This window comes from Nesoenas mayeri (genome assembly GCF_963082525.1).
Source record: "Nesoenas mayeri genome assembly, chromosome: 26".
In the NCBI taxonomy this organism is placed as follows: Eukaryota; Metazoa; Chordata; class Aves; order Columbiformes; family Columbidae; genus Nesoenas; species Nesoenas mayeri.
The window spans coordinates 5,759,205-5,782,750 of NC_137552.1; the positions used below are offsets into that span (position 1 = coordinate 5,759,205).

Below are 23,546 nucleotides of genomic sequence, written 5' to 3' on the forward strand. Positions count from 1 at the left end.
TTATTTCAGTTCCATTTCTGAGCTGGACTTGAAGGCCTTTCTCCTGGCTAAGAAGAACTTGACGCCCAAGAAGATGGTGGTGATCAGGAAGACGAGCGCCAGGGCAAGCAGGACCCAGCCGCCCGCTGTGGCTTGATTGCTGGCCAGGGACATGCCCAGGAAATCGGTTCGAACGGCTTGGGCTGGAAAATGGAGAAATAAGGGACATGGTTGGCACCCGTGGCTCTGGGTTGGGATGTGCTGGGTCACCAGCTCTCCCTTTGCTGATCTCTGGGGTGCTGTGTCCCCTTTAGACCCAGCTCCATGGGAAACCAGGGGGAAGCATCCAAACACCTGGTGGTTTTTGGGTGGCCAAGGAGCATCAAGACAGCTCCGTCTCTCCCACGTGCCCCATCCTGGCCGTGGTGAGGGCTTAGATCAGCCCCATCATGGACCTGCTGTGCCTGGCTGAGTGCTTTGTACCTGCGTAAGGAGTCCAGCTGTACTCAGGCCAGCCCAGGACCTCCCCGTTCTTCTCGTTCTCCTCCACCAGCCATGTCATGAGTGGCTCAAAGTAGCTCAGCAGGGCATCAGCTGACATGTTGGGCTGCCCCGTGATGAGCTCCATGACTTCGGGCCATGGTTTGCTGAAACCCAGCTTCAGGGCCTCCCTGTGGTGGGAGAAATCGGCTCCAGTGAGTTCCCGGTCACCCTCTCGGCCACCAGCCCTTCCCTTTTCCCCAGGGCTTGGGGCTTTTGGTGTCAGCACCCCTGGGTACAATCGGTGACCCCAGAGCACAGGGAGGGAAGTTTTGCTTGGGGTAAAGGGGGAGTTTCCATGGTTTAAAGCCCTTCAGTGAACCCAGCCTGAGGCAGAGAAGTTCTTGGGTGAAAGGGTTAATTTTGCAGGAGCTTTTCTTGAAGCAAGGGGGTTGTTTTCCCTAAGGAACTGGGGGCTGCAGAGGAGGAGGAGGAGGAGGAGGGAGCCTTCCCCCTGCCAGGGTTCCAGCTACCATCTAGCGGCAGCTTTCGCAATCACAGCCCCAGCACCCAGCCCAAGTGCCCCTTCCAAGAGGTCCCCCCTGCCTGCACCCCAGAACCGGGGACCAGAGCATCCCACACTGGGGTAGGGAGGGAATGGATGACCAGGGGCTGTGGTACCTCCTGTCTTGCTGGGCTGGCTTGAAGGTATTTGGGCACATACGTATCTTGCCCACACACCTACCCCAAGAGCTTCCCAGCCTCCTTGGACTGGTAGATGTCACAGGTGTGCAGGGGACCCGTGTGCCCAGCTGCCGCACAGAGCGCCTGGTGGAACTGGAACTGGATCACGAAGCTGACAAAGTACCTGGTGGGGGGTGGAGAGGGGTGAGAACATGGGAACTGACTCTGCTTGTGGCTGTGCAAGGGACGGTGTGGTCCCCCTTGTCCCCTGGTTGTATCTTCTCAGTCTGGAGTAGCATCACCTGCTTTGGAGCTGCACCTGAATCAACTCAGTCCAACCTGCTGACAGCTTTTCTCCTTTAACATGTTTTATGGCTGCCTGGGTGCATGAGCCCATACTCCTCAGGGAGAAATTCACCCAAATCCTTCCTTTCTGAGGTTCTGCGGGGGTCCCTGGAGCTGCCAGACACCCTCAGAACAACCCAGTATCCCACCAGCCATGAAACAAGGTGCCCTTGCTGACATCTGAACCGCAGATCCTGCTTCTGCGTCCCCGCAGTGTTCCTCCTGCCCCAGCCCTGTGTACTCACCTGATGTAGGGCACGTTGGCGGGGATGTGGAACTTTGCCCCGGGGTCAAAGTCATCTTCAGACCTTGGTGCTGGTGGGCACAGGCCCTGGTACTTCATCCTGGGCCAGAGAGGGAGAGTTAGCCCAGCATGGGGAGGAGAAGGTGGGGTGAGGTGGGATGGGACACAGCAGGGGTGTGAGAACAGAGTGAGGGGTTAGATATCCCATTGAGTCCCACTACGGCCAACTGGACCATGGGAGAAAACAGTGGGACAATGGTCCTTGCACCAAAGTGGGGTCTGAATTCAAGCACACCTGAGATTCCACCACTGCTGGTTGTACTCGTCCTCCTTGATCCGTCCATCAAACACCTTCCAGCGCCACTGGTCCATGAGGTACCCAAAGGGCAGGAAGGCAATTTTGTCCAGGGCGACACTCATCAGGTAGTTAATGTCACTTTCTGGGCAGGGTGGGGAGGTGTGAGCAAGGCTGTGCCCACCTCTCCACCCCAGATGGGTCATTCTGCCCAAGGGCAGGGTGTTCCCATCAGATATATGTCCCTGATCCCTTCCACCCTGCCCAGCCCATCCTGACCCTCTACATTTCCAGCTGTCCCCAGCAGCACACTCACCTTCGTGTGGTGCTCCCCTGCCAGCTCACCTTGGTTTTCCGTGACTTGGTCCAGCAGGTTGATGCTGTGCAGGTGTTTGGGGGTAGAAACGGACAAGGCCATGACATCTCCAACGGCCTCATGGAAACCAGGGTTGGCTCCGTCACGGAATGAGATGGGCTGGTCCATGTACTGCAGGAAGTACTGGACGTGACCCATCTCATGGTGCACCGTGATTAGGTCATCCATGTTCACCACGGTGCACTGCTTGATCCTGGACATGCGGAACAGGAGGAGATGTGAGGGCAATGCTGAGGTGAAAATCTCCAAGAACAACCACAGCCCCTTGAGCTATTTTTCCCTTTGACCTCTCTTTCCTTGTGTCCCCTGATGTCAGGCTGGACTGGTCCTTTTTCGTTGGATCAGTGTTTCTGTTTCCTCCTGCACCTCCTGCTGTCCTAGCCTGTTCCCTGCCCCTGTTCACCAGCTTTTCCATTCTCCATGGCAGGGAAAGCATTGATCGCCCTCCCTCCACCATGAGATCTCCTGCCAGCAATACTTGCATTTTGGGTATCAGTGGCAATGCCATAGTGGGGCTGCCACAGCCACAGGGCAAGAGACATTGTGGTGACATTGGGCCACATGCCCTTTTGCTACAAAGACACTGCTATCTGCCCCGTCACCATGTCAGCTGGGGCCACCACTTGCTCCCCGCGGGCACCTGAAGTCCTTGCGGTTGTAGAAGTCCCAGGCGGAGGCGTGACACACCACCTCCCGCCCGTCTGCCGGCTTCTCGATCATGGACTTGTCCCAGAACTCTTGCGGCATGGGGATGAGGCCCAGAGAGGTAAAGAAACGGTCTGACTCTTCAAACATCATCCTGGGTGTCCAGCCCTGGGGACAGAGCAGACAGGGGACCTGGTGAGGGCCAACGCGGGATGCTGGGGCTGGGAAGGATGGAAGGCCAGTGCCAGCCTTGTTCCTTTGGGCAGGGGAGATCTTTGGGGGCACCTAGAGCTGGATCCAGCCCTTGGAATATCCAGGTGGGGAGAGAATACAGATGAGCCGTGGAGGCTTTTGGCAGCACCGAAGCATTTGGCAACACAGATGATGGCAATGACCAAAGGGTGCTATGTCCTGAGCAACCTGGAGAAGCACTGACCTGTTGTTTCATGGCTGGGGTGGCATCCACCTTGGTGGCATCCGGGAAAGGTATCACCAGGTCAAAAATGCTGGACCATGACTGGGCCCACATGTTGCCTGGGAAGGACAGGAAGACAACGGCATGGCAGGAGGGAGATGGAGAGAAGAGCAAAGTCAACCAGTTACTCCTGACTCCTGCATGAAGAGGATCACCCTGCCTGGTCCCTGCCTGCACAAGGGTGCCGTGAGCAGGACCCTGTCCATGCAGGAGTGGTCAAGTCATGCTGGGGCAGACTGGCTTCTCCAGACTCTTCTCATGGGGCCTCGGCCCTTTGGCCACAGCTGAACAGAGACCAACCTCAACTCTTGGCATGACTTGGAGCCAGCTGTGCCTGGTGGGAGACACAGTTCTGCTCGAGGGCCTAGCAAAGCCCTTACCTAGCAGGTGAGCAGGGATGGGACCCTTGAGGTTTATGTGCTCTGCACCATACTTTTTGTATAGGGCTCGGCGTACGTAGGCATGCAGGTTGAGGTACAGGGGCTGCAGCTGCAGGTACAACCTCTCCAGATCTTCCTCGAAGGTGGAGGTCTCATACACGGATCTCCAATAGGCCCCGTTGTCTGCGTAGCCTGTGGCAGAGAAAGAACAGAATCTGTTAGACACTCTTTCTTGGGCAAGAGTCTGTCTTGCTGCTCAGCCACCCTAGGTCCCTCCACATCCACCAGACAGTGGATCTTATGGGAGTTGGTGGGACCTCCACACCCTCGATATTTTGGCCTTGAGTTGGACAATTAGCCCAATCCTCTGCTCAGAGGTTGTTAAGACCATAGTCTGTCTTTAGGGGTGTGGAGCACTGACCATTGAGCACGGCTGCCTTGTTGCTCAGTTCTACGTATCGCTTGTAGCTGTTCTTGATCTTCTTCCCAGAAGCATCCCGCCAGCCCTTCCAGGCAAAGAGAAGCTCATCATAGTCCCGTGAGGTGGCCATGATGTCTGTGAGGTCTGAAGAGAGAGCAATGAAGCCAAAGTGATGCTGTTGGATGGGCTGGACTGATGTAATGGTGCTAGACCCAACGTGTTGCTCAGGGGCCATCACAGAGAAGGTGGGAAGGCCCCTTCATGACCTTTCTCCATGTCCCTATTAAAAAAATCCCTCCTTTCTGGGCCTGTTGCAGGTGACTTGCTGGACATCCTGACAGATCTTACCAGGATCCAGGGCGTGACAGATATTGTTCTCTCTGCAGACCTTGGCTACGCTGTATGTGGTCTCCATGTCTGAGAGGAGGGTGTTGTACTGCAAAGAAAATCAGGCCACATGAGCTGGTTATCCTTGGTCCTGCCCTTGGGGAAGGTCACAGCCTATTGAGATGTCCCCAGGAGTTTTCCTCTGGTCCCTTCCAAGGCCAAGTGTGACCCCAAATGGAGGCAAAGTGATGTCCATACAGGAGGCACTGGGGCCAGCAAGCAAAGTGCCATTGCCACCCAAGCAACCAGGCCCCTCTGAAGCCTGGGATAGGCAACCTTGAAGTAGGAAGCCCTGGAGACAAGGATCTTGGTTTCGTGTAGAAGTTACCAAACTCTCACCTTGTTCAAGAACAGGGGGTGTGATTTCCCACAAGCTGGGAGAAGCCTGTGTCTCCACACAGGGAGAGGCAAGGGACACCCCATCCCTTGCTCTGTCCCCTTGCAGCTCACCTCCTTCAGCTCATCCTCAGGCAGGGCTGCCCTCTCAATGACACTCAGCTTGTTGAGGATGCGTGTGACACTTTGGTCCTGGAAGTCGGAGGTGTCGAACTCCCTGGCCCTCATGCCGTACTCCAGGGTGTGCTTGGACATGGCCAAGTTCTTCTCCAGCTGCAAGTGCAGGAGGGGACAGAGAGGAGTTACTTCAAGGAGATCCCTGAGACACAGGCCATAACTAGAAGCACCACCTGGTATGCCATGTCTGACAACCTCCCCGTGGCCACCCTTGTGGGTATCTCATCTCATGATGAGGGTTTTCATGGAAGAGGCACCTCCTAGGTGAGAGGGTTATTCCTTGGCTAGGGCAAGGGCAGAGGCTGCCCTGGTTTTCAGAGCTCGTCTGAAATGTACCAGATGCCTGCCTTGGCTGTCATCTCTCCCCACACAGCCCCAGGGTCATTCCCATACCATGATCTCTTTGTTGTAGTCGGTGATGTTGGTGTTGTAGGCCCAGGATGCCTCAGTGTAGGCGTTCCACACCACCTCAGCTGTGCTATTGTACTCGGCCAAGAACTCTTTAGCTTGTGCTTCATCTGCTATTTTGTCTAGAGGAGGAGATAAACAGGGGAAGAGAAAGGGAGTCAGCAGAGTCCTCCTCTTTGCAAGAGCACCACCCATGAAGCCACAGTTGAGCTTTTCCCAGAACTGCAGGTCTATTGAAGGATACGACAACTGGGGAGTGGGTTGAGCCAAGAAACGGGGACAGCAGGGCACTGCTGGGGTGTTCTGTGGGACAGGGGATAGGACAATGGGACATGCCGCATGCCCTAGACCCTCCCACTTGGGCAGAAAGGATGCAGCTGAAAACAGACGACCTGTCACGCCATGACTGATGGCATCACTACAGCAACAGGGCCGGGGCTTCAGACAATGGTATGTCAAGAGGGTGGCTGATGGCACCCTGCAGGACATCATGTGGAGACGGTTATTTCTCTTTGCTGGCATGGTGACCTCCAAAACCACAGCAGAGACCTCCCCCAACACTGTCCCACCTCAGGGTTAGTGATGTCCCTTGGGACACCTCTTCCTGCCCGTCCCCAGAGCCAGGATGGAGCTGCAGCCTTACCGATGCCTTCGGGGTAGCCTTCAGGGATAGGGGGACGCCAGTCGAACTCAGGCCAGCCCAGCACCTCATTGGTCTTGTTATTCTGCTCCTGAAGCCACTGGGTGACAGGGCTGAAGTATTCCAGGAGGGCCCCAGCATCCATCTTGTCCGTGCCAGTGAGGTTGAAGAGGATTTCCTGCCATGACTTGGAAGACCCAGCTTTCAACACCTCCCTGCAGAGGAGTGGGAAGCAAGAGCCAGCATGAGGCCAGGGGATGGATGGGAGAAAAGTGGTGATGGTATCTCAGCATCACAAGGGTTGGAGATTTATTCCTGAGTGGGACATGAAGCTGGGAACAGCCTCTGAAGCCCCTCATCTGTCCTGCATATGGGAATGAGGGCTCCCCATGACATACTCATGCAGTTGTTAACACCCAGGGAGGTAACAGGAACCAAATGTGCTTTAGTGACCTCTTGTCTGGGTGGGGGCTCATGACAGGGACAATAGCAGTGCTCTGGTGAGGACCACTCACCCCACCCCAGTGCTTCCATGTATTTCCATCCATCCATCCATCTGCAAAGCTATTTTTCCAGCCATCTCCACAGCCACTCTTCCTTCCTTCCTTTCTTCTTTCATTCCTTTGCACACCATCAGCTTCCACGCACACATCTGCCCATGGCGATTGTCCTGACCCTCTGCTGTCCCCACCTGAGTTTGTCTCCAGCTTCTTTGGATGTGTAGATGTCACAGGTGTGCAGGGGGCCATTGTGGTTGGCTGCCTGGCACAGCGCCTTGTGGAACTGGAACTGGAGGATGAAGCTCACAAAGTACCTGCCAAGAAAGCCCATGAAGGTAAGCGCTGGGGACTAAGGGAAGCAGAAAAGTCCTAGGGTGGGGAGAAGGCACCTGGCCACATGTCGCTCCCCACTATTTGTGGTCCCAAGTGTTGGATAGTCTGTGTTTTGAGCAGGAGTGACTCATCCCACTCCCTTGCCCATAGAGCTGAGCCCCAACTCCACCTGCTCCCCAAGACCCTGTCCCCTGGCCAGCAGCTCCTCTACCTGATGTAAGGGGTGTTCCCAGGGATGTGGTACTTTGCTCCAGGGTCAAAGTTACTTTCGTTCCTCGAAACTGGAGGGCAGATACCCTGGTATTTGGTTCTGCAGACAACATAGAACAAGAGTGTGAGCTGGAAAGAGAGAGGCAGATGAACCAAGGCAGGGAATGGGAAGGGAAGAAATCTACACTATTAGAGTGTGCTTCCATGTATTTCCATCCATCATTCCATCCACCTACTCATCTATCCATCCATCCATCCATCCATCCATCCATCCATCCATCCCACCTCCCCATCTATCCATCATTCTCCAACCACCTCTATGGCTACTTTTTCCCTTTTTTCCTCTCTTTCTTCTTTCCTGCCTTCTTTCCTTGCACACCCCCAGCTTCCACACCCCCATCCACCCCTGCTGACCCTACCTCAGATACCACCAGTCGTAGTTGTAGTGGCTGGGGGGTGTGCGGCCATTGAACACATTCCAGCGCCACTGGTCGATGAGGTAGCCGAAGGGCAGGAAGGCGATCTTCTCCAAGGCCATCTTCAGCAGGTAGTTGATGTTGCTCTCTGCATGAAACAGAGCCTGAACCAGGTTGGGAAGAAATCTGGCTGGCCAGCACTATGGTCACCAGAATTTTGTGGGCAAGAAGGTGAGCAGATCTGGATGAGAAATGGGGACAACATTTCAACAGGGTACAGGAGGTTCTTCTAGATGCAGTTCCTGCTTGGGGCAACACGTGCCCTTCTACAGAGTAGGGACAACAGGAGTGACAATTGTGGTGTCCCTTTGGCTATCAGAGTGAGAAGGTCTCTAGTGAGCACAAGTCTAATGATTCCTTCTTCACACATTCACCCTGGGGGACTCAAGGTGAAGGGGCTTTGGTCTGCACAGCCGTCACACCACTGCAAAGGTTCTGTTGGCTTGGACCAAGAGTTGGGGTCAACGTATCATATCATAGAAAGCACAGGAGATAATGACATCTGCTTTTCCCTTCACCACAAGGAGATCTGGGGAAGAAAGGTTGGAAAACAACCTGCTGGAGACCCACCTGGAACTGTGGGGTCAGAGAAGGGTTGGCAGCCATGCCATCATGGTGATGGCAGCCAACAGACCCTCAGGGCAGTGCTGCCAACCGTTCTCTGACCTCACAGCTCCAGATGGGTTAGTCTGGTAGTGATGCCTTGAGGCCGGGACCATCTGCTCCATGGTGTTTATGCAGCATCGGCCCAAAGCCCTTGGCTGCTGCCACGGCTTCCCCGTCATGAAACATATTTAATGACAAGGCAGGAGGATCCCAGGACTGTTCCTCCTCCGCAGAGCAGACGCTTGCGGCAGGAGTCTACGAGCGCTTGTTTTCCTCTGCTGCCGTCTGCTTTGACATGTTGGCTGAGAGACGTTGCGAGAGGGAGAGACTCTTGCCAAGCCGGGCAGTGCCCTGCAGTGACAAGTCCTTCTCCGCTGTGCTGGCTGGCAGGCAGACATGTCACCCGCTCACTGTCCTCGTGCCACCTCCACAGAGCTGCACCAGGAGCTCCTGGGGTGGATGTTTCTTGGCAAGGGAGCGGGACAACGCCTGAAAGGTCAAAGCCGATCAGGCACCAAGCTGCTGTTTTCAAGTCTGGGGCTCTGATGGAGAAGGAAGGGGCACAGACAAGCTCTGAAGAACACCTCTCCTGCCCTTGGGGGTGAAAAAGATGGAGTCATGAAGGATCCTATGTGGATCCATGAAGCCAAGATGAGGTTGTGCGTGGACCCATGGAGACAAGGTGGATCCTACATGAACCCATGGAGCCAAGAAGAGGTTGTGCACGGACCCATGGAAACAAGAATGGTTTGTACACGGAAACAAGCATGGGTGAAAGGCACACAACCAGCTACAGGGTCTTGTCTTCTCTGGGCTGTGTTACCAGACTGTAGCCCTCTCTGGCATGTCCCAAACCCTTCCTGGTGCCATGGGCAGTGCCTGAGCCCTCCAGGCCACCCAGCTCCCCAGGGCAGCGGCCATACCTGTGTCCTCAGTGGCACTGCTGAGGAGACCAATTTTCTGGAGGTGGCTGGGCGTGGAGACAGACAGGGACATGACATCGCCGATGGCCTCATGGAAGCCAGGGTTGGCCCCGCTGCGGAAGGAGACGGGCTGGTCCTTGTACTGCAGGTAGTACTCGACGTGGCCCATCTCGTGGTGCACCGTGAACAGCTGCTCCATGGTCACCGTTGTGCACTGCTTGATCCTGATAAGTGAAAACAGAGCATCGTCTGAGCTGGGCGAGGAACCTCAGCTGCCTGGGAAGGACCCTGCATGGTCCCTGAGAGGGTGGCAGCACCCCATGGGGAAGTGAAAGACCCAGTGGAGGGGAAAGCAGGACAGCATGGTGCCCTAAAACCTTACCCAAGAAGGTGGCAGATTGGGCCACACAACCAGGCTTGGAGTGGCCAAAATGGTGGCCCCCAAGGGGGATGGAGGAGGGTCTCACCCGGTAGCCCTGGGGCCCCTACATGCCCCCCGCACCTGAAGTCCTTGCGGTTGTAGAAGTCCCAGGCCGAGGCGTGACAAACTACCTCCCGCCCATCCGTTGGCTTCTCCAGCATGGACTTCTCCCAAAACTCAGGGGGCATCTCCAGCAAACCCAGGGAGGTGAAGAACTCCTCCGAGACCCGGAACATGTGGGTGGCGTTCCAGCCCTGATGGGCAGCAGGCAGGAGGTTATGGCTGAGGAAGGGGCTGTCCACATGCTGGACATCACCTCTGATGCTCTCCCAGCACCATGGGGTATGAGATATGAGAAACCACTCCCATAGGGTCAGTGTTACAAACAAGATTTGGCTAACACCCTGGTTTTTGTCCCCCCCAACTGCCACCAGTGAGTTCCTCAGCCCATCACCTGCTGCACCATGGTGCTTGTGACATCGAGGTTGGGCTTGTCAGGGTATGGGATCATCAGGTCATAGATATTGTTCCACTGCTGAGCCCACATGTTGCCTGAGAAGATAAAAGAGCTGGAGAAGAGCTGGTGGTAGGTCAGGAGGAAAAGAGACACTGTAAGAATTGGGCCAGCCCCGTCCCACTGTGGCTCTGCATGTGATTGTTTGGCCCCACCAGCATCCCTGGGCACAGGCTGGGTGGTCTGTCCTCTTACCCAGGAGATGAGCAGGGATGGGACCCTTCAGGTTGATGTATTTGGGGCCGTAGCGTTCGTACAGCTTCCTCCGCACGAAGGCGTGCAGGTTGAGGTAGAGCGGCTCCAGCTGGTTGTAGAGGTGCTCCAGGTCATCCTCGAAGGTGGGTGAGTCGTACCAGGAGCGCCAATAGCTGCCCGTGTCCTCGAATCCTGCCAGGGAGGCCGTGATGACCCCTGGCTCCCACCCTCAGGGGCTGCCCCCCAACCCAGCACCAAGAGCTGGGACTGGGGGGCAGCAGTAGGATTTTTGTCCCTTTCCCAAATTGCTGGCACTGGGAGATAGAAGTTGGGTGCATGCTGCATGCGAGATGGGGAGAGCAACAGGCCACCCCATTGTCTCAACCTCATTTATCACCCCTGATCCTTGACCACCCCATCCTGCCCATACCGTCCATCTGATAGGCCTCATTGCTCAGCTTCACGAACTCCTCGTACTTGGCTCGCAGCGGCTTGCCTGCGGCGTTGTGCCACCCCTCCCAGGCGTAGAGCAGCTTCTTGTAGCTGCGGGAGGTGGCCATGATGTCCGAGATGTCTGAGGGACAAGGAGGACATGAGCGAGGGGCAGGACGGGGGTTGCCCAGAGAGGTGGTGGATGAACCATCCCTGGAGACATCCCAGGCCAGGCTGGACGGGGCTCTGAGCACCCTGAGCTGGTGAAGATGTCCCTGCCCATGGCAGGGGGGGCACTGGGGGAGCTGGGAACGTCCCTTCAACCTAAACTGTTCTGTAATTCCATGATCCTGCACTATCTCTGCAGAGTTGCCACCAACCTCATGCCAAACCTAAATATCCATCCTTGCCCCAGAACAACTTTAATAAACATGGGTACAATCTGCCAACCCCAACCCGCTGGTGAGGACCAGGACAAACCTATGGCTGTGGGGAGCAGAGGGACGAGGACCATACCTGGCTCCAGGTCCCAGCAGGTCCCGTTGGACAGGCACACCTTGGCCGTGGAGTAGATTTTGTCCATGTCGCTCAGGATGGTGTTGTACTGCAGGAAAGGAAAAGGCGTTGGGGCTGGAAGGTGACGGGAATGGCCCTTCGGGAGGGATCTACAGCCTCCCCAGCTCCAGAATGCGTGTCTGAAGGGATGCGGAGGAGGATCGCTATGTTTACACAGCACGTTTTTGGTGAGATAAGCGTGTTATCACCCACGGTTTTTGCACCCTTCGCACGCTGGGAGCAGAGAGGCTCTTTGGGACAGACAAGGCGTACACAGCCGCTTGCCGAACCCCCCTCCAACGTGTCGTGAGCGCTCGTGCTGTCCCAGAGCGGGGCTATTTATAAAGCTCTTTGTCAGCGGGGCTGCGGCACAGCCTGTTTATCTAAGTGGGTTAAAAAAAAAAGCAAAGCAGGAGGAGGAGGGGGATTTATTTCTGTGAACTTCAACAACAGCAAACAATAGCAACAGGAGGTTTCCTGGAACCTGCCCGGGGAGCCCATTCCCAGGGAAGGAAATTCCTCCACTCCGTCCCTCTCTCTGCTTCCATCCCTCTGCTCTGGTTGGAGGGGATGGGGACAGGGCACCAGTGGACAGGATGGAGCTGCTGGGGACAGGCGAAATGTGGATGATGTGCGGGGAGGAGACGTGATGCTGTGTTGTCTGGGAGAGGGTAGGGATGGGTTTCCTGGAAGGAACCAGGGCCGACGTTTCTCCGGAAAGGATCGTATCACCCGGCTTTGCTGGGGTTTCGGTGGGGGATGACAGGGCCAACGTTCCTGCACTTGTGTGGAGGCAAGTGGCCATCAGCCTCAGCCTGGGCAATCTTTTCATGCACGGAAACCGAAATCAAGTCACATTTAGGTAAATGGTCCTGAAAGCTCAGGGTTGTGATGGGGAAAGCTCAGGATGTCCTGGTGTCCCCGGGCTGGCAGGGACTGCTCGGGACGGGGGTGGCTGCAGCAGCCCCGCTTCTCAGGAGCCCCGGGGCATGAGGTCGAGCCAGCTGGCCCCTGGCCATGGGCACAGCCTGGCTGCTCTCCAGGTGACGCCCAAGGCCACTCTGTGTAAGCAGGAAATGTCCGGTTCCCACTTGGATAGCTCCAAGATAAGCTTAGGGCTGGATGGTGGGGCCAGCAGGCTGGATATACCACCCCATCTCCCCTCTCCATCACCATCTTCCCTGTGCAAAAGCCAGAGAGAGACACCCCCAAAATGCAACGGAGGGACAACGGGTCAGCAACAGATTATTGGGAAAAATCCCTGTAAGGCACTTTGCAGCACCCGCCATGGCCAGGGCTCGGCCAGCACCTCACCCACCTGCTCTCTCTTCTCCAGGGGCAGGTTGGAGGGTCCCAGGGTCTGGATAGAGCCGATGATTTTCCTCAGCTGCAGGTCACTGAAGTTGCTCCAGATGTTGCCATAGAGCTCCTTGGCTTTCTTCCCCCACAGCTCCGTGAAGTTTTGCTCCTCCAGCGATGCCTGGACCTGCGCGGTGAGAGGGGACACGGGGACTCAGGACACGTCAGCACGCAGGTGATGGTTTGGGGGACAAATTCAGAGCCACAAGGGCTTGCAGGAGCCAGAGGGGACAGAACGCGAGGTGGCAGACAGGGCTGTCCACGACCCGTGACATTCATAGACAGAGACATGAACTTGCAGCTGATGTGGCAGCCCCGCTCGCCGGCGGCGCTCCCGCCCAGCACCCGCCAAGGCGCCTCTGAAGATGTTTTGGAAGCAGCTCCGGGGTGTTGTGGCCCAGATGGGGTGGGGATATGGGGACAGGGTGTCCACCCCACACGGGCAGGTTGTCCAGGTGCTCCTGGGCTGGCTCTGGCAGCTTCCAGACCTCAGTTTCAGGAGGATCTCTGCATTCTAGCTTCATTTAATTCCTATTCCAGCTATTTCTCACCTTTGTAGAAGCCCAAAGGGAAACTGCAAAGATGTCACATTCACTTTTCCCCTTCCTACACCCCCTTGCCAGCTCGAGACATGTCTCCTCCGGCTCCCCGCAGCCTGTGCCCTGTGAGCGCCATGTCTGGGTCTCACCATGCAGAGGGGCACCCATTTGCCCCCAGTTTTGGGTCTCTCACTGTCACCCATCTCCTGCCAGCCCCCACCTCCCTTCCCAGGGTTGTGGGGCGACCGGGAGCTGCCCGCGCCATGGGGGGTTATTTAGGCAGCTGGAGCCGCAGCTGATGGCCACGATTTTGGGACAGGGTGCATTGCTGGCGCTCACATCCCAGCCCAGCCAGTGTCAGCTGTGTTTTTGCTAAACACTGATCTTTCCAGAGGGACAAGGCTCAGGATGGAGTGGGAAGGTGCAGAGCGCCTGTTCCCTGCCCATGTGCCGTCCCAGCGTGATTTATGGAGCTCATTAGCTGATATTCATGGCATTTTTAGCCTGGTTCCAGCAAGCCTGGTTTGTTTTATTTTAATCTTCACATTCCCTTGGCTGGAAGGGAGTTACGGTGCGGCAGGGTTGGGGGCTGCCCAGGGCAGCACCCACGTGCGGGGGTCATGGGGGTGGAGATGCCAAAAGTAGTGAGTGACCCTGGCTGCACCCACCACCTCTGTTGGATGTCCCAGCACCCACAGCATCACTGGGGTACCAATGAATGTGATGGGATGTGCCAGCCCCACGGACACCCTGAATTAGAGCAAGATGCTCCTGCATCACCCCACGAAATGGGGGGTGTCGTTACCCCCTCCCAGCCGCCGCCGCGGAGCTGGGCGGTTGTAGGAAGCAGAGTCCAGCTGTGTTTTGTCTTCTCCTTGAACAGGCGCCTGTGTTTGGTCAGGCGGATCGTGCCCTAAACTCTCCTGACAGCTCTGGCGGAGCGAGCCGGGGCCGGTGGCACTGCCCGAGACGCCCTCACCACGGCCGTGCCCGCCAGCCCTGGCCCTTCACCCCCAATTTGGAGCTCTCTGGGCCTGTGCTCCTTTGGGAGGCTCAGGGACCCCACCCAGTCCCTCCCTGCTCCCAGTTGCACAGGGAAGGTTCAGCAGGATGAGACCTAGGGCACTGGGGCTGCCCCAGGCACCCGGAGACGTTCCGCACCCACTAGCAGCTCCTGAACCCCGAGCGCTTCTTGCTCATAGCCCCAGCTTGCAGGAGACGCTTCATCTCCCCCTCCCACAGCTGAGTTCCCTGTCCATCCCTCTGTCCGTCCCTGCGTGACCAGGGGCCGCTGCCTTCAGCCTCCTGCCCCCCGTCACTTTGTCCTGTGGCCACCTTTGGTGGCAGGTCCTGGAGCAGCACACACCCTGTTGTCCTTGGCTCAGCTCCTCCTGTGTCACAGACCTGTGCGGGGTTTGCCTGACCCAGGAGTTCTCCACATCCCCACAGTTCAGCCTTGGGGCGGTGCTGGCCGGCTGTTAACCCTTTAGGGCTCATTTTCTCCCCATCCCACCGCACTACTCCCCACTGCCCCATCGCTGGGACGATCTCAGGAAGGGTCCTCTCCATGTCCTGGGGTGGCTTGGGAGCCTTGTCACCTGGCCCTGATCCTCTGGCATTTATTAATCCAGAAAAGGGTGAGAGCTGGCCTGGAAACTCCCCTTGGGAAAAGTCCATGCAAGGTGCTTTTTGGGGCTTAACCTTGGACTTGGGGTGGCCGGGATGCTGCTGCTCTGCCCCAGGGTCCCTGGTCCCACCACAACATCTGCAGCAGCCTCTGGGTGTGTGCCCAGACACCGCGTCAGCCCGCCGAAAGACGGCTGAAGGGGCACTTGGGTGCTCTGGGGTGTTGTGCCAAGCTGGCAGCAGTCAGACCCGGCGCTGATCTTCCCCCTGGTGCAGGAAAACACGTTTCCTTCCTGCCGCAGGGCAGCCCCGTGGCATCCGGAGGTGTTCGGGTCTGTGTGGCAGCCCTTGGGGCGCAGGGGTGATGTGTGGGATTCACTGACCCGTGCGCCTCAAGCTCTAAGGGGTGGCAGGTATACCTCCGAGCTGCACGCGGCACCGGGGCTGTGCCCCCGCACCGGGTACCCAGCAGCTCCCTGGGCACAACAAGAGCCGGGAAGAACTCTGCAGCTTGTCCGGAGACTACGATTCCCCAGCCCACACCATTCTGCAGCCCCCCCGGGCTGCTTGAACTCCCTGCCCACAAAACCCAGCCCAAACACACAGAGACCCCAGCAAACACGCCTGCGGGAGGCAGGCAGCACCGCTCCCCACCAGAGCTCTGGGCTCGTGGCAAGTCCCCCATAGCCTGATTTCCCAAAGCTGGGGTGGGGACACAGGGACAGGGAGTGGCAGCCTCGGTCCCAATGCCACCCTGTTGCCTGCACACTTTGGGCTCCTGGTGTCCTCCCCAAAGCAAGAGCGTCAGTGCTGGGACGCCGTGGGGCTCCGGCACCGCACAGCGTGGGGACGAGGTGGCACCGGGCAGGGAGAGGGACAGGGACACTTGACACCTGACCCCCATCCAGGAAAGGAGAAGGAAGGAAAGTAGAAGGTGCTGGGAGGAGGGAACCACCTCTAAAAATAACCCAGACTGTGCTCCAGGACCAGGGCTGCGGCTCCAGGCAGCGCCTCTCCGAGGGCAAATTTCATGCAAAACCCTGTTGTTCCCGGACTACACGTCCCAGCCCTAATTTGCCACCCTGGGCTGCTGCTAAAGGAGCCTGCGAGGAGGAAGGGGACACCTCCAAGTGTCCCCACCATGCCCCAGTCCCCGCTGCCAGGGACACCCCCGTGGTGGCATCGCCCCCGTCCCACCACCCACCTGCAGAGCAGCGTTCTCGGCCGTCAGGTTGGTGTAGTAATCCCAGCTGGCCGAGACGCTCTCGAAGAGGACGATCTCGGCCGTGCTGTTGTAGGCGCTGGCAAACAGGACAGCCCCCGCCTCGGTGGGGTCGGACTCGGGGGGCTCCAGCCCGGGGCCAAGGGCACCCGCCAGGCTCAGCCCCAGCAGCAGCCCCAGCACCGGGGACATCGCGACAGGAAAACGCGGGGGGGACACCCGCTTGGTGCCTTGCGAGACGGCTTTGCCTCCGCTGCTGGCTGCTTATAAGCCAGCAGGCTTCGCGCAAACCCTGCCCACCGAGCCTGCCTCCCCTCGCAGATAACACCAGAGCATTTTCGCTCTCCTCGGCAGCTCCCGGGCTTGCGGGAAGGAGTGGGGAGCGAGCGCTGCCTTGGGGGGCAAAGTCCTTCTTGTGCCTGGCCACGCCGGGAGGGACGCGGCTGGGCCAGCGGGGAGGGAAGGACACAGAGCGGAATCGAGGGGAAAGTGGGAAAAAGAGAAAGGAGGAGGAAGGACGGGGTGGGTGGGAGGCAGCGCCGTCCCTGCGGGGTCCCGAGACCCTCCTGGGGACCCGGCTCGACCAGACCGCGGCTCTTGGCAGGACGTCCCTTCCCCACGCTGGTGTCACGCAGCGATGTCCCTCGGCAGCGTCCCCGCCACCCGCCACGGGGCACGGGGGCGAGCGCAGTGACTTGGGAGGCAGCCAAGGTCCGTCTCCCGCTGCTTCTTGCCAGCGTGACCCACCTCCCGCATAACCTCATTTTTCGGAGAAAAGGATTATTTCTGCTGGCTGCGGAGGGAAACCCATCACATCACACCAAGTGTTTTGGACTTGGAGGAATTGGGCTGATGCGAAAGAGTAACAAAAAGTTCCTGCAAAATGAAAACCAGACCCGTGCTGGTGGGCTTGATAGTTTGTTTTGCTTTGGTTTTTTAATTATTTTTATATAACTAAATCCCTCTGCCCCTCGGCCTGGCCCCAGCCCCGGGAGCCCTGCCCAGGCTGAGCATCGCCCCTCATCGAGGCCGCCACCCCATGGGGACACAGTGGACACATGTCACAGAGGGGACAACTTATTCTGGGGGGGACAGATGGAAACACCTTGACACGTCAGCCCCGCTGGGTGCTGCAACACATTTGGGCACCACCACAGCCCCATGGGGTGACCCCACGGGGACAGCGTGGCCCCTTGACAAGGGACGCGTCCTCCTGCCAGGCCTGGGGACCCTGCAGCATTTGCAGACCCATTTCCAAAATAAAAAAGAAAGGGATTTAGGAGCCTGTGACCCTCTGATGTCTATTAAACCTCCCTCCAAAAATCACAGCTCCCCCAACGCCCTACTGATGTGGGCATCCAAAAATCCTTCATCCCCCAACTTCCAGCCTGTACTGGTGCACAACAGCACCGGCACCACCGGGGAGCCCAGACACTGCGGAGCTGGGGGTGAAGCCACCATCCTCCTGAGCCCCCCCTTGCCAATCACTTTCTCCACCCGTCACAGGTCCCTGGAAAGTCCATTTTACTGGGAAGTTGGAAAAAGGTTGGTTGGTTTGGCTCCAATTTGGCTGGTGACCAAGCGCCGATGAATGGGTTTCCTGTGCCCCCAGCGCTGTTCCCAGCTGTGCCGGGGAGGGGTTTTCCTGGCTCCGGGGCGTTACGGCACAACCTCCGGCACCGCTGGGGATCTCGGGTGAGTGGCGCGGCTGAAACGGGCTCTGCAGTCCCACTGGTAACCAGGAATCCCAGCGAATGAGGCTTTTCCAATGGGTGACCCCGCAGGGAAGAGCAGGTCTCTGTCATTTTGCGTGTGAGCATCTTCCAAGGATGATACTGCGGGACTCTGTGTTGGGCGAGAGGTTTTCTGGGCAGTCGCATCTCCAAGGATGCCCGCGGCTCTGCGACGTCCCTTCCTGGAGAGCTCCAGCCAGGAGGAAGAGGCAGAAAATCCTCCTACACGTGGGAGAGCGCTGGCAGATGAGGTGCCTGGTGGCCCAGGAAGGCAGGTGAGATGCCTGCAAGCTCGGAGGTGCCTCTGTGCTGCCCCAAATCCATCCTGTGCCCCAAGGGTGGGCTCGGAGACACCCAAGGGACAACCTGCAGAACAGGGGACTGGTCCCCGCCGTCCCCGCCGCTCTCAGGGTGCTGGGGTGGGCAGTGAACACCCATCTGTGCCCAGCGCGCAGGGTTCCCCGGGGCTGCCGGCGCCGCAGACAGGAGGTATCGGAGGATGTGGAAAATGTGTTGCCACGGAGACGGATGCTGAACCGCTCGTGGGAACGAGGGCTCAGGGGACGCCGGGTGAGACGCGGTGTCCCTGGGCCAGGAGGATGCTTCCCATGGGTTCGCGTCGCTGCCACCAGCTGCACAGGGACCTTGTCCCCCCCTCTCTGGAGCTCGTGTGCGCGGACACGTGCGCGATGACCAGAGCATCCCTGCAGCTTATCGGGGTGCAGACACGGGAGTGCCTCACTTGCCAGGGAGCCTGAGCTGCCCCAGCGGCAAAACCCCTCCTGCCTGCAGCCCTGGTGGCCCCAAATATTGGCAGCAGATGTTCCTCAGGGGAGCTGTAAGGTATTGATCGGAGGGGATGAGCAGGGGCGGCCACATGAAAAAGCAGACATTTGGGGATTGTACTGGATATATCCCAGCCCTACAGCCTCTGGTTGGGGATGCTCGAGCCCATTTTCCCTTTCTTTTATTATAAATCACACTTTTGGCCTCCCCATCTCATTTCCCAAAGCCTTCAAGAGTGCTTCAAAACTCCCATCTGATCCATCTCTCTGCTTGAGCAACCAAGGAGCTTCTGGAAGGGAAAGAAACTATTCCCTCCTGATTTAAACCTCAAACCCACTATTTTTACCAGGTGTGTTACCTCTCCTGATGGCTCCTGTGCTGCTTGGTACAAATCACTGCATGGGGGCTTTTTTTCCTCCCTCTCTGAACCCTGAATTTCAAGGCTCCTGCTTCATTTACTGATGAATTCAATCAATTATCATAGTGCATAATTTGCTAAGCTGCTTTCCCAAACACGGTGATGCTGCCGTGAGGGAGAGGGAAAAGCCCCATCTCCCATCCGAATTTTTCATCTAAACAAACAGGGTTTGTTTTCTGATTCTTAAAGTAAATTAAACATCCCAGGCAAAGGGATTTTTTGGTGGTTTATTTCAACCTGTGACTAATAAAACAATCACGAACCATGAGACTAAGTGCTGTGGCCAGTGCAGCCCCTTGATGTCACCTGGGCTTGAGGACAGGGACCTCAAGAGGGATCCTGCTGTCTGGCTGCAAAATACCCCTGTTGGGGGTATTTGGCAATATTATGGGGCTGCTTCCCTGGATAAAAGATAGATTAAAGTCTTGTGTGTCCCCTGCATGGGGACAGAGCGCTCACTCCCAGTGCCAGAGGATCAATCGCTGCTTTATCATCACAAACACTTTATCACTTGGCTCTTGCCCAGAGCTGAACGCAGCAGAAACGCTCCTTATCAGCACGATTTTTACCCTGCTCCGCAAAAACACCTCCCAGCACGTGCCTGCCCGAGGACAAGGGTTTCTGGCCATGGGGAGGCTGGTCCCAGCGCAGGGGACACGTGTGAGCCAGGTTGGCAGCTCAGTGGGGCAGGAGCTGGATGAGAAGGAGATGGAGACGTGGTTTCCGTGTCTGGTTCTGTCCCCCGGGTTGGGATCGGTGCCAGTAGCCTGAGGATGCTCTATGGCACTGCACAGCCCTCAAAATGCTGTATCCTGAGGGCAAGTAGCAGCTCAGGGCCTCTACATGGTGCCCATGTCTTGGGAGGGTCATAAATAAATGCAAGACCGTGATAACCAGCCCCTGAGAACCCCTGGCCACAGCGCAGGAGACAAACCCAGCGCCAGGCACACAGCCACGGGCATCATGGGGCAAGGAGTAAAAGCCTGGCCAGAAATCATCCCTCCTTCTTCATCCCTCATCCTTCATCCTTCATCCCGCCTTCCTCATCCTTCATCCCTCCTCCTTCATCTCTCATTCTTCATCCATCCTTCTTTCCCCATCCTTCATCCTCCCCGCTTGCTCAGCAGCTGGGCGCCGACACGGGCTGAGCGAAGAGGCCGACGTGTTCCCTCCACACCCATCGGCCCAATAAAATGTGGCAAAGTCCATTATTTCTTTTCTTTTTTTTTAATCTTCTTTAATAACCAAAGCCAATCGCAGCCCAGCGGCGAGCGAGCGTGACCGCACCCATCACCCGCTGCGCACCCGGTGCAGGGTACCGCGGCTGTTTATCCAAGCTGCTATTAAAAAGCAATTGCCATAAACGTGCCTTCAGCCTCTCCAGAAAAAGATGAAGTGTTTGCAAGTGGCTGCACTGATCCTGCTCGGCTCAGCAAAGTTCTGTCCCCGGCGAGGAGGAGGACGGGGAGATGGGATTAGAGCCAGGAGGAGAACCAGGGTGTTCTCCAGCCAAGCTGCACCCATCCTTGATGTGAGAGGCATCCCGCTCCATCCCATCTGGGCATCACCCATCGTTCGGCCTTTGTGGGACCCCAGAGAGCTGGGGACCAACCCCCCAACACGACCCAGCAGGACAATTTGTGCTTAAACCTGAGCTACCCCAGAGCTGCTCCCTCGGCGGCCGCGTAGCCTTACAAAATGGCTTTTAAAAACCTTATATTGAATGAAAATCAAATGTTAATCTTGCCCGGGTTTGGGGCTGCACAGGGACCCGCAGAGGCCGGGGCTGTTTCAGGTGGCAGCTCAGCTCCCCGAGGCTGCCGGGCTCCTGAACCAGCACCCTCACCACGCTCGCCATTCTCGCCATCCTCACCACCCTCACCGCCCTCACCACCCTCACCGCCCTCGCCATCCACACCATCCTCACCATCCTTGCGGAGGCATCTTGCAAATCAGCATTTCCTAGCGATAAAAACTTGGCTTAAGAAAGGGGGGAAAAAACAACCCGAAAGAGGTTAGATCAGCAAAATGGTAATTCGATAATCTCAGGCAGAGGGAGGAGAAGCCGCCCACACCGGGAAAGGGCGGGAACTACTGTTTTTACCGTGAATTATCAGTTGATAATGCTCCTAATGATCAGCTGGTGCTTGGCAGCCCAGGACAAACCTGGAGAGGGCGCCGGGCTTGGCTGATGACCGGGGAGCTGGAGCAGCAACCGCTGAGCTGCTTCCACTCCCGGATCTGCAGGAAGATGTGGCAGCTTTGAGCATCCCTGAGCATCCTTGAGAATTCCTGAATGTCCCTGAGCATCTCTGAGCATTCCTGAATGTCCCTGGATGTCCCTGAGCATCCCTGAATATGCCTGAGCGTCCCTGAAAATCTCTGAGCATCCCTGAGAATTCCTGAATATTCCTGAGGATCTCTGAGCATCTCCGAATGTCTCTGAATGTCCCTGATATGCCTGAGTACCCCTGAGCATCCCCCAGCACCCCTGGTTGTCCCCCAGCCCCAGGGGTCCATGCTGGGACAGCCAGCACTGGCTCTTGTACGCGCCTGGCACGTCACGGTCCCGGCAGCGCGGGAGGATTTCATTACAGCCAGCTCAGGGAAAGCTCAGGCAGATTTAATAAAGCCATTCTGCCTCTGGCAATGTCTTTAATTAAAGAGCTGGTTACAAATGGCTCGCTGTTCCCGGGGAAGAGGAGGGTGCTGGCCAGTGTTAACGGGCTTATTTGTCCCCAGATCAGCCGTCAGTGAGTCCTCTTGCTCACGGTAGTGGGTGCAGGGACCCCCACTGCGGGGATAGAACAAGCAGCCGTGTCCATTTAATCACGTAATGCCGAGGTCTTCTGTCTTTTCTGCTGCTGAAAGTCAAGGCGTTTTGGCTGGATGTGGTTATAAACATTCATAAAGCTGTTTCGTATTGCATTACGGCAGTGCTGCCCTCAGCAGAGGACAAAGCTTTCTGTCCTGACAAGCATCCTAAAGGATGAACCCCCCAAATTCCATCCCCATTGAGGCTTTTCCAAGGGTCTCAGCTGGAAAATCCTCCCCCTGCTCTGCCCAGACACCCAGTCGCCCCTTTCCAGCCGGGGCACAGCCCAGCAGCTCAAGGTTGGCACTTTTATGGTGGCTTTTATTTTTGATTAACTCTGGTGAACCGTTTTCCCAGAGCCGCCAAGGCGATAAGGCCCGACCGCAGGCTGGGAGGTGGCAGCGGCTGTGCCGTCCCTGGGGTTGTCCCCTGTGGGCAAAGATCGGGGCGGTGGCCCCGGGACTCTTTCCTGGGCCTGGACTTTGCTCTTGGTGCGACAGGTGCCCATGGGGCCCCGGGGCTGAACGGGGATTTCGGCTCCGCCAAATCACATTGTGGTGTTGGGGAGGTTGTGCTGCTCCTGGAGTTCGTGACGTGCAGCACAAGCCCTGGTTGGGGGGTGATGGTGCTGGGGATGTTGAGGATCGGCAGGGTGATGGTGCTGGGGATGTTGAGGATCGGCAGGGTGATGGTGCTGGGGATGCTGAGGATCGGCAGGGTCTCTGCGGGAGCTTTGGGGGGTCTGAGTGGGTGACAGCAGCCCCGCCGGCGCAAGGGCTGGGGGAACAGAGCAGCCAGAGGGGGTCACATCTGAGCTCCTGCAGACCCCACCAGCTCCGGGGATGCTGCTGCTCCCACGGGTGCTCCAGCCCACCAGGGTCCAGGTGTGAGGGCGCACTGGCCCCCAGGGGTGACCTCAGGGTCACTTTGGGGATCCAGCCCCACGGGTGCTGCCGATCCTACCCCACCCGGGCCGGCCACGGGTGACCCGGAGCCGTGGATGCTCCAGCTCCCACCCCCGGGGGCTGCGCAGCGCGGGCTCCTGGTGACACCTAGTGGCACCGGGGACAGCAGCGCACACCCCGGCACACGGACGCAGACACACGGACACAGACACACACACGGCGGATGGCGGGGGGGGGCGGTCCGGGGTGCCGCTCGCCCCGGTGCGCAGCATCGCACCCACAGGAGGAGCCGGGACGGAACCCCTTGAGGGGACCCCTTGTCTCTCCCCATCACCCCATCTCCCCCTCCGGGCTCTTCTCCCTCGGAACCATCTCACAAAGGGGTGCAGGATGCGGCCGGCGGTGCTGGAGGGCCCCCCGGGGCGGGTGGGGCAGGTGGTGGCCGGGGGTCCCCAGGGACATGTCCCCCAACCCAGCCAAGAGTCCTGCGGGGGCGCCGGCTCTGAGCTCACCACCCCAGTGCTGCAGGGGGGTGCAGGGAATTAGCAGAACCCAGGTCAGGCAGATCACGCAGCTGCAGGGAATTAGCGGGACACAATTAAGCCAGATCGCAGGGGGCCCTCGTTAGCACTGCCCAAATTAAAATTAAAACACGTGAGAGAGCCCAGGGCTTGATGCAGTGAGGTTGGGGGTGTGGGGACGAGGG

At 57.7% G+C, this 23,546-nt stretch overlaps 1 protein-coding gene across 1 annotated transcript; it reads right to left on the reverse strand.

Moving 5' to 3' along the window:
• ACE (angiotensin I converting enzyme) lies at window positions 1-16,375 on the reverse strand (the record flags this gene model as incomplete). The annotated part of the gene is made up of 25 exons (XM_080359777.1): window positions 1-182; window positions 463-650; window positions 1,205-1,327; window positions 1,734-1,832; window positions 2,028-2,172; window positions 2,373-2,596; window positions 3,044-3,216; window positions 3,485-3,582; window positions 3,904-4,095; window positions 4,325-4,468; window positions 4,673-4,760; window positions 5,162-5,320; window positions 5,618-5,754; window positions 6,276-6,487; window positions 6,964-7,086; window positions 7,317-7,415; window positions 7,735-7,879; window positions 9,321-9,544; window positions 9,823-9,995; window positions 10,196-10,293; window positions 10,451-10,642; window positions 10,881-11,024; window positions 11,399-11,486; window positions 12,756-12,923; window positions 16,166-16,375. The coding sequence occupies 25 exons, from the start codon at window positions 16,373-16,375 to the stop codon at window positions 1-3; spliced, it is 3,828 nt and encodes a 1,275-aa protein (XP_080215903.1).
• Window positions 16,376-23,546: the final 7,171 nt, after the last annotated feature.